Below are 10402 nucleotides of genomic sequence, written 5' to 3'. Positions count from 1 at the left end.
AAGTCCAAGTCTGGCCAAAGTCCCTCCAGCTGACATGCACACCCAACAGCATCAGCGCAAAAAGTGACACACAAAATGTATAGTATTGATTGAATACTGCACAATGCCATTTGGTCCAGATAACTGCACATAACAGGCAAGCAGCGGTCGGCATTGGTGCACTGTAACCGCTGTTTGTTAATGTGTTTCTCTCTATCTCTCTTCTACCGTTGATTGATTTCATTATTCACAACACAAATGCATCGTTCTAATTCTCAAATGTTGCAGTTTCGATTTTTATCCCCAAACTGTTCAATCTGTATCAGGGGACGTCACTGTGTTATCAAACGTAGACAGCTAAAGCTGACAGGTCAGTGTATCCGGGAAGAGAATCAGTGAAAAACAAGAGCAGTTCAACTGAAATGGCAGTGCCGGCAAATTTCACCAACAGACTTCATTTGGACTGAATGCAGGTAAAGTCTATATTTGTTCGAAGGGACTCTTTCTTTACCGACTATTTTCGCTGACTATATTTTCACATCGTTCTTAGCACTTCCCCATATCCCTACCCCCCCCCCCCCCCCCACCCCCCTCCCTCCTTCCCACAAAGACGATCGCTCGCTGACGCTCCCATCACTCTCACTGTCTCACTGTTTCACTGTCTGCTCTGCTATCCTGACAATGATTCTAACTTGTCGGCTTCGCTGTACAGTCCTGCTCGCATTCCTGGTGTAGTGACCAGTAGTACTAATACTTAGACGTAGGTTTTTATTTTTATTATTATTATTTTTTAAATTAATGTTAAACAAACAAGATAGGCAAGGCCTTCAAGACTCGTGATAAACTTTAAAAAAAAATCTAATCAGTCTAAAGCAAATTAAACCCCCTAGCATTAATTACAGATTAATTTCCCTTTTTTACTGTCTGCAGCAAAGACGTGCACCAGAAATATAACTTACATGCTTAGCAAAAGAAGTTCCTGTATGAACAAAAAATGATAAAAATGACTGCTCTTGTTGTTGTATCAGAATATCAGATCAAAGTGTCAAGTTTAGAGAATATATATATATATATATATATATATATATATATATATATATATATATATATAATCACAGTAAATTCAGTTTGCATATAATTTGGCTTCTTTTTTAATCTTTTTGTGCCCATCCCAGAGGTGCACTATTGTTTTAAACAAGATGACTGGGAAGAACTGAATTATTCCTATTTTTATGCCAAATTTGGTGTCAACTGACAAAGTATTTGCAGAGAAAATGGCAATGTTAAAGTTTATCACGGACACACACACACACACACACACACACACACACGCACGCACGCACGCACACACACACACACACACACACACACAGTGACACACAGACAGCCGAACACCAGGTTAAAACATAGACTCACTTTGTTCACACAAGTGAGTCAAAAATGATAATAAACACTGCCAAGGGAAAAGACAGCGCCCCACGTGCAATGGAAATGAAGAGATGAGCATTTTCAGTGTGGCTACTCAGCTTGAAGAAGAATAATAGTTGTATTACATGGTGACACAGATATTTCTTGCTGCTCTGATCTCTACTATTGTTGTAGAATGAAAAATAGATTTGTATGTTGTACTGTATAGTGTCATTTATTGACTCACTTGTGTAAACAAAGTGAGTCTGTGTTTTAACCCGGTGTTCGGTTGTCTGTGTGTGTGTGTGTGTGGTAAACTTTAACATTGACATTTTCTCTGCAAATACTTTGTCAGTTGACACCAAATTTGGCATAAAAATAGGAATAATTCAGTTCTTCCCAGTCATCTTGTTTAAAACAATAGTGCACCTCTGGGATAGGCACAAAAAATTTTTAAAAAGAAGCCTAATTATATGCAAACTGCATTTACTGTTATATTTATATTTTTTGTATTGGCACTTTGACCTCTTACTCTGACACAACAACAAGAGGAGTCATTATTATCATTTTTTGTTCAAACAGGAACTTCTTTTGCTAAGCATGGAATTTTTATTTATTTTTCGCAAACGTTTTGGTGCAGGTAGTAAAACAGGGAAATTACTCTGTAATTAATGCTAGGGGACTTAATTTATCACAAGTGAGTCTTGATGGCCTTGCCTGTCTTGTATTGTATTGCATTACTCATCAGCCACAGCTGATAATTTGCCCTCTTCATATGACATGTCTCTCACTGTGTTAGTGTATATAATTGTTGTAATTACTTTTTTTTCTTTCTTCCATTCTTCTTCTTTCAATACACAATACAATACACAAACTTTATTGTCTATACTTTGGTACAGAGATTTTCTTTTTGGCAGCAGCACATGTCCAACATAAGAAGAAAACAACAAACAAATAAAATTAATAGAAAATAAAAAGATAAATTAAATGGCACCAAATGGAAATAGCTATTTCCAAATATACAGATTACGGAAATTTACGTGCCTCTCCATTTCAGTCAGCCAAACCGCATTGCACATCTACACACACACACACACACACACACACACACACACCACGCACACACACCACGCGCACACACACCACGCGCACACACACGCACACATACACTCTCTCTCATCCCCTCTCTCTCTGTCTCTCTCTTCACAAGAAATGCAACTACAAAGATCATTACGCCGTTACACGACCAACATCGACCTGCCGATGACTCTGTCGTGGTTCATGCATGCTGGGTATTTTCCTGTCTCCATAACCCACCGAACACTGACACGGGTTACAGGATCTTTAACAAGCGTATTTGATCTTCTGCGTGCGTTTTCACATGAAGGGGGTTCAGGCACTAGCAGGTCTGCACATATGTTGACCTGGGAGATTGGAAAAATCTCCACCCTTTACCCACCAGGCGCTGTTACCGTGATTAGAACCCGGGACCCTCAGATTGAAAGTCCAACGCTTTAACCACTCGGCTGTTGGTAATGTTTTACTTTACACAAACCTGGGGCAGGCTGTCAAGGTCTGGGTTTATGTACTGAAAGTCAGGATCCATACATTAAAAATATAAATGATCACTTACACACACACACACACACACACATGATTGATATATGTTGTTGTTGTTTTTTTTTTGGGGGGGGGGATTGTTTTTTTTTCCCACAGCAGATGTTGTGCTGCATATAATGATATAATCCTTTATTTGTGTAAGATATGTATCATAGATCATGATGTCTGCATCCTTTGACATCAACAGTCCAAGGAACTGAAAACTGAAACTCAGTTGTAGCAGGTTTCTGTCTATGGACTTTGCGTTGCTCTCCCAGGGTAATCACTGAATGTGTCCTTATAAAGTTATAGTCAGACGCTATCCCTCTTCTTTGTCTGTAAGTGTATGCATTTTATTGTCTTAGTTGATTTTTCAAGAGAAGTTTGCCATGGACAAGCGTCTTATTGCCATGGACTATTTTACGTACATGCTGAGCACAGGACTTTATCATTTCATCAGAAAGACTATCACTCAGACCACCACCCAAGGTCTCGTGGACAGGGGGTGAAAATCATTTTTTCATGTGGAACTGGAATCCATGGACACTGGCTTCCCAGTCCACATCGGGCACATTGTGATAAGTGGGTCACCCGCTCCGCAAATAATGTCAGCATGGTTGATTCAAGATGTCAACATGGCTGATTCAGAATGTCAGCATGACTGATTCAAAATGTCAGCATGACTGATTCAAAATGTCAACATGACTGATTCAAAATGTCAGCATGACTGATTCAAAATGTCAACATGACTGATTCAAAATGTCAGCATGACTGATTCAAAATGTCATCATGACTGATTCAAAATGTCAGCACGACTGATTCAAAATGTCAGCATGACTGATTCAAAATGTCAACATGACTGATTCAAAATGTCAGCATGACTGATTCAAAATTTCAACATGACTGATTCAAAATGTCAGTATGACTGATTCAAAATGTCATCACTACTGATTCAGAATGCCAACATGACTGATTCAGAATGTCAACATGGCTGATTCAGAATGCCAACATGACTGATTCAAAATGTCATCACTACTGATTCAGAATGTCAACATGACTGATTCAAAATGTTAACATGACTGATTCAAAATGTCAGCACAACTGATTCAGAATGTCATCATGACTGATTCAAAATGTCAGCACGACTGATTCAAAATGTCATCATGACTGATTCAAAATGTCAGCATGACTGATTCAAAATGTCATCATGACTGAATAAGAATCAAACTGAAAGCAGAAGACCATGAATTCAATTCTAGTTTTCAGTCATCACAGTTTAGAATGTCTTCTGATTCGACAATACTTCAGTCCGTACTGACTAGCCATCGGGTTGATAAGTGAAACGTGCGTGCACGCGCGCACACACACACACACACACACTCAACACAAGCAAGCGCACACACACACACACACACACACACACACACACACACACACACACACACACACACAGCACAGCACACTGAGCTTCCATTTGATTAAACATAATGCATTTTACGCATTCTAAATATGTGACCAAAACTAACAACTGGTATGGACATAAAACAGCCCTTGATGTGTGGAGAAGTGGAGATCTGTTGGAGTGTAGCTGTAGACGGGCTGATCAATGCTGGCAACAGATGGTTTCCATTGATGCTGATTGCACTGAACACGCCGTCAGCACTGAAGCCATTCGCCACAAACACCGTGTGCGCGTTTCTCATGAGTCAGTCAGTTTCTTGCTGCCACCGTGCAACACACTGCAGCAATGGTGGGACTGTAGTGGACTGTAATGGACTGTGTGTGGTGGACTGTGATGGACTGTGTTTGATGGACTGTGATGGACTGTGTGATGGACTGTGTGTGATGGACTGTGTGTGATGGACTGTGTGATGGACTGTGTGATGGACTGTGTGTGATGGACTGTGTGTGATGGACTGTGATAGACTGTGATGGACTGTGTGTGGTGGACTGTGTGTGATAGACTGTGGTGGACTGTGATGGACTGTGTGGTGGACTGTGTGTGATGGACTGTGATAGACTGTGATGGACTGTGTGTGATGGACTGTGTGATGGACTGTGTGTGATGGACTGTGTGATGGACTGTGTGTGATGGACTGTGTGTGATAGACTGTGGTGGACTGTGTGATGGACTGTGTGTGATGGACTGTGTGTGATGGACTGTGATGGACTGTGTGATGGACTGTGTGAAGGACTGTGTGTGATGGACTGTGTGATGGACTGTGTGTGATGGACTGTGTGAAGGACTGTGTGATGGACTGTGTGAAGGACTGTGTGTGATGGACTGTGTGTGATGGACTGTGTGAAGGACTGTGTGTGATGGACTTTGGTGGACTGTGTGATGGACTGTGTGAAGGACTGTGTGTGATGGACTTTGGTGGACTGTGTGATGGACTGTGTGAAGGACTGTGTGTGATGGACTGTGTGAAGGACTGTGTGTGATGGACTTTGGTGGACTGTGTGAAGGACTGTGTGAAGGACTGTGTGAAGGACTGTGTGTGATGGACTGTGTGTGAAGGACTGTGTGTGATGGACTTTGGTGGACTGTGTGATGGACTGTGTGAAGGACTGTGTGATGGACTGTGTGATGGACTTTGGTGGACTGTGTGATGGACTGTGGCAGATTGTGGCAACGTGGATGCTTCGTGAACGACGGCATTTTCTTTCTTGTTTCTTTCTCCACTGTTGTTGTTGTTGAAAATGATGCAGTTTGGTGAATATTTTGTTTGTTTAGCAGTGATTTATTTTCAGTATTTTATGAATGTATCAGAGACTGTGGGAGGTGCTGATAATTCATTCCATTGTTGTTTTATGTTGTCCTGTGTGTGTGTGTGTGTGTGTGTGTGTGTGTGCGCGCGTGTGTGCGTGCGTGCGTGTGTGAAGTCAACTTGTGGAAAAGCAGTGGTAGTGCTGTGCAGTGGAGGTTTGATTCGTTGATCAAGATGTTTGTGAAGACGCACTTAATCATTCAAGTCAGTAGTTCATTAACAGTACTTCAGTGAGAAGAAATTCAGAACAGGAATGCCATCAGATATGTTTCAGTTCCTCATCTGCACAAAAAAGTTGAAAAACAAAACTGCGTTATTCACTCACTGCTGTGCCAGAGACAAAACTTTTTCTTTCTTTTTTTTTTTTTTTGTGTGTGTGTGTGTGTGTGTGTGTGTGTGTGTTTGACATGTTTGGTGTATATCTGTTATGCATGTGTGGGTGTATGTGTGAATGTGTGTCTTCATGTTTTACATTTATTTGCTTATTTATCATCATTGTTGTCTTATTTATTTATTTATTATTATTATTATTTTATTATTATCATTACTACTACCTTTTTTATTTATTTATTTATTTTTTATTATAATTATTATTTGTTTATTTATTTATTTATTTATGTAAGCTTATCTATTATTTATTCACTTTTTTTTTCTTTTTTTTCTTCTCAAGGCCTGACTAAGCGCGTTGGGTTACGCTGCTGGTCAGGCATCTGCTTGGCAGATGTGGTGTAGCGTATATGGATTTGTCCGAACGCAGTGACGCCTCCTTGAGCTACTGAAACTGAAACTGAACTCTTTTTTTTTTTCATTTAAATTTTTGCTTCAGTGTTTAAAGCTAAAATCAGAAAAAAAACTGAATTCCAGTCAAAATTCTAAAATGATAGCCGTCCATAGCTCAGAGTGCCATTTGTAGACACCCTGCGTTGGAGACAGGGAAGCAGTTTAAATGTGTGATCCCGTTTGTGAAAACTCAAATAATGCCTGCTCTTATCGCAGGGCACAGGCACACGATTCATCATCCCGAATCTCTCTTTACTTCCTTCTCTCTCTCTCCCATTCTTCCTCTCTCTCTCTCTTTTTAATTCATTTCTTTTTTTTCTTTTTTGGTGATTAGAGTTTACTCCTGTGGCCAATTATCACTCAGTTATTGCTTGCCTGTTTTTATTTCATTAAAAAAAAATTGTTTTGCCACATCAACATGCCTTTTTCATCTGTGTTTTTTCACATGATTTTACACTGTGTGACTTCTAAATGTGGACATTTGATCATTGACTTTTAATACAGAATAAATGTGATGCAATGTTGTTGTGACCTGGTGTATTTCTGTTAGCCAGTGTAAGTCCTTAGTACACAATCACACAATTACGTACATTCCATATTATGTATGTTGTACAGTAACATACAATTAACAAGCTCTGGTCCCTCTTCTGTCAGTCCCCCCTCCCTCCTCCTCCCCCCCTCTGTTTGTTTCCCTCCCCCCCCCCTTCCCCACCCCCCCTCTGTCTGTTTCTGTTTCCCTTCACCCCCCTCCCCCCCCCCCCCCCCCTCCCCTCCCTCTCCCTGTCTGTCACTGCCAAATCAGTCTCCGCTGTGTCCATTTCACTGACAGTGGTTTACTTCAGCTTTGCCGAAATGACACTGCTTCATTTCCTGGTTTGATGACTCGCTGAAGTGTCACCGCTTCCTGTTTCTGAGTGAGGCGTGGGGTGACGTTGTGAGCAGGTGATGCTGACTGGGTGGCCTGCCTGTGTTGTTTTGTTTCGTGGGACCTGCTGTCATCAACATCAGCAGCGCTAAGTTAGTGTTCAGACTGATCCTAAGTGATGTTAGCAGCACTAAGTTTGTGTTCAGACTGATCCTAAGTGATGTTAGCAGTGCTAAGTTAGTGTTCAGACTGATCCTAAGTGATGTTAGCAGCGCTAAGTTTGTGTTCAGACTGATCCTAAGTGATGTTAGCAGTGCTAAGTTAGTGTTCAGACTGATTCTAAGTGATGTTAATAGCACTAAGTTAGTGTTCAGACTGATCCTAAGTGATGTTAGCAGCACTAAGTTCGTGTTAAGACTGATCCTAAGTGATGTTAGCAGCGCTAAGATGGTGTTCAGACTGATGTTAAGTGATGTTAGCAGCACTAGGTTTGTTAAGACTGATCCTAAGTGATGTTAGCCACGCTAAGTTTGTTAAGACTGATCCTAAGTGATGTTAGCAGCACTAAGTTTGTTAAGACTGATCCTAAGTGATGTTAGCCATGCTAAGTTTGTTAAGACTGATCCTAAGTGATGTTAGCAGTGCTAAGTTTGTGTTCAGACTGATTCTAAGTGATGTTAGCAGCACTGAGTTAGCGTTCAGACTGATTCTAAGTGATGTTAGCAGCACTAAGCTTATCATATTAATGCAAAAAAATGCAGAAACTATACTGAAATTGACCGTTTTTTTCCCCAACAAACTGACAGTTATGTTTGTGGACACAGTTGGAAATACTGTAGAAGTTAGCTCCCTTTGGTTGCAGTTTATACATATTAAGGAACTTGGAAAGCATTTTAATGAAAAGAACTTCACAGGGTTCAGTGGGTTAATGCTGCTGAGACTGCCCATACAGCCCTGAAGAAAAAACAAATGGTTTTACTATTTATCTATCTATCATTTCAGTTGTGGTGTGTTTGCTGTGTTGAGAACTGAAGAAAAAAGACATGGTTTTACTATTTATCTATCATTTCAGTTGCCGTGTTTGCTGTGTTGAGAACTGAAGAAAAAAGACATGGTTTTACTATTTATCTATCATTTCAGTTGCCGTGTTTGCTGTGTTGAGAACTGAAGAAAAAAGAGATGGTTTTACTATTTATCTATCTATCATTTCAGTTGCCGTGTTTGCTGTGTTGAGAACTGAAGAAAAAAGAGATGGTTTTACTATTTATCTATCTATCATTTCAGTTGCCGTGTTTGCTGTGTTGAGAACTGAAGAAAAAAAGAGATGGTTTTACTATTTATCTATCTATCATTTCAGTTGCCGTGTTTGCTGTGTTGAGAACTGAAGAAAAAAGAGATGGTTTTACTATTTATCTATCTATCATTTCAGTTGTGGTATGTTTGCTATGTTGAGAACTGAAGAAAAAAGAGATGGTTTTACTATTTATCTATCATTTCAGTTGCTGTGTTTTCTGTGTTGAGAACTGAAGAAAAAAGAGATGGTTTTACTATTTATCTATCTATCATTTCAGTTGCCGTGTTTGCTGTGTTGAGAACTGAAGAAAAAAAGAGATGGTTTTACTATTTATCTGTCATTTCAGTTGCCGTGTTTGCTGTGTTGAGAACTGAAGAAAAAAGAGATGGTTTTACTATTTATCTATCTATCATTTCAGTTGTGGTATGTTTGCTATGTTGAGAACTGAAGAAAAAAGAGATGGTTTTACTATTTATCTATCTATCATTTCAGTTGCTGTGTTTGCTGTGATCCCCAGAGACGGCCGTGAAGGCAGACACAGCTTGGGCCAATTCAGCAAAGGGCAGCAATCCAGCAAAGGGCAGCAATCCTCACCCGCACCCCACGACACGCCGCCGTCATCATCGTCAGCCATGACCGGCCGCCGCCACCCCCCCACCCCCACCTCCCTGCTGACCTGCTGCTACGTGTGGGTGGTGGTGCTCCACCTGTTTCTCTCCCCTGGCCACGCCCGCCTCATTCGTCTGCCCCTGACCAGGGCTGTGGGAGCTGAGCTCTACAGGGGGGAGGTGGGGGGCGAGGGGGGGCGTGTTGTACGGCAGGCTGCGGGAGGGGTGACACAGCGCATGCAGGGGATATCTGGAGAGGGCTACTTTGTCAACGTCAGTGTGGGCACGCCGCCACAACAGGTGAGATCTCGACATTTATATGTCTTTAGATTTTTTTTTTTTTTTTTTTTTTTTTTTTTTTTTTTTTTGATTAAAAATACCTGTAATTCGTTTCAAGTCCCGTTCCCGTCCATGAACAAGTGGGATTAATAAACTGAAAAATTGAATCTGGAAGCATCCGCGTATTTTAGTAGGCCTACAAGAAGGTTATATATAGCCCTATACTTACCTACATTCCTGTCCGCCCGCCAGCAAGAAACACACACACACACACATGTCTTTAGATTCTACAGCAGGTCAGATATAGACATTTATATATCTGTAGATTCTACAGCAGGTCAGATATCTACATTTATATATCTGTAGATCCCACAACAGGTGAGATATAGACATTTATATATCCGTAGATCCCACAACAGGTGATATATCTACATGTATATATATATCTATAGATCCTACAACAGGTGAAATATCTACATGTATATATGTAGTGAGTGCAGACTAGTCACCTGACAGGCAGGCTCTTTAGCTCTCTGAAGTTTTTAGTGAGTGTTTTATTCCCTCATAGCACCTCAAATGTCATTCCTCTTGTGTTTGGTGTCCCTCAGGGATCAGTCTTAGGGCCTGTCTTGTTCATTTCGTACACTCAACCTTTGTCTGACATTTTCAAAAGGCACTCATTTGGTTACCATAAATACGCAGATGACACAGAATTACAAAAAGCCACTCCACCATCTGATTTTAAAACAGTCATTACTGAATTGGAAGCTTGTGTAGCTGATGTAAACACATGGATGGACAAAAACAAGCTAAAGCTCAATGA

The 10402-nt window shown here is 40.7% G+C and overlaps 1 protein-coding gene across 2 annotated transcripts in view; it reads left to right on the top strand.

Moving 5' to 3' along the window:
• Window positions 1-344: 344 nt before the first annotated feature.
• LOC143277530 (beta-secretase 1-like) overlaps window positions 345-10402 on the top strand; it is a 37836-nt gene continuing 27778 nt past the window's right edge. Inside the window, exons 1-2 of one of the 2 annotated variants that reach the window (XM_076582408.1) lie at window positions 345-452; window positions 9210-9600. In XM_076582408.1, the coding sequence (XP_076438523.1) occupies window positions 9325-9600 (276 nt within the window). In that variant the 5' untranslated portion in view covers window positions 345-452; window positions 9210-9324. Of the gene's footprint in view, window positions 453-9184; window positions 9601-10402 lie in introns of both variants that reach the window. The other variant, XM_076582407.1, reaches the window with a different exon arrangement.

This window comes from Babylonia areolata, chromosome 34 (assembly GCF_041734735.1).
Source record: "Babylonia areolata isolate BAREFJ2019XMU chromosome 34, ASM4173473v1, whole genome shotgun sequence".
Taxonomy (NCBI): domain Eukaryota; kingdom Metazoa; phylum Mollusca; class Gastropoda; order Neogastropoda; family Buccinidae; genus Babylonia; species Babylonia areolata.
The sequence above is the reverse complement of the archived record's forward strand: the minus strand, read 5'-3'. Positions and strand labels throughout refer to the sequence as shown.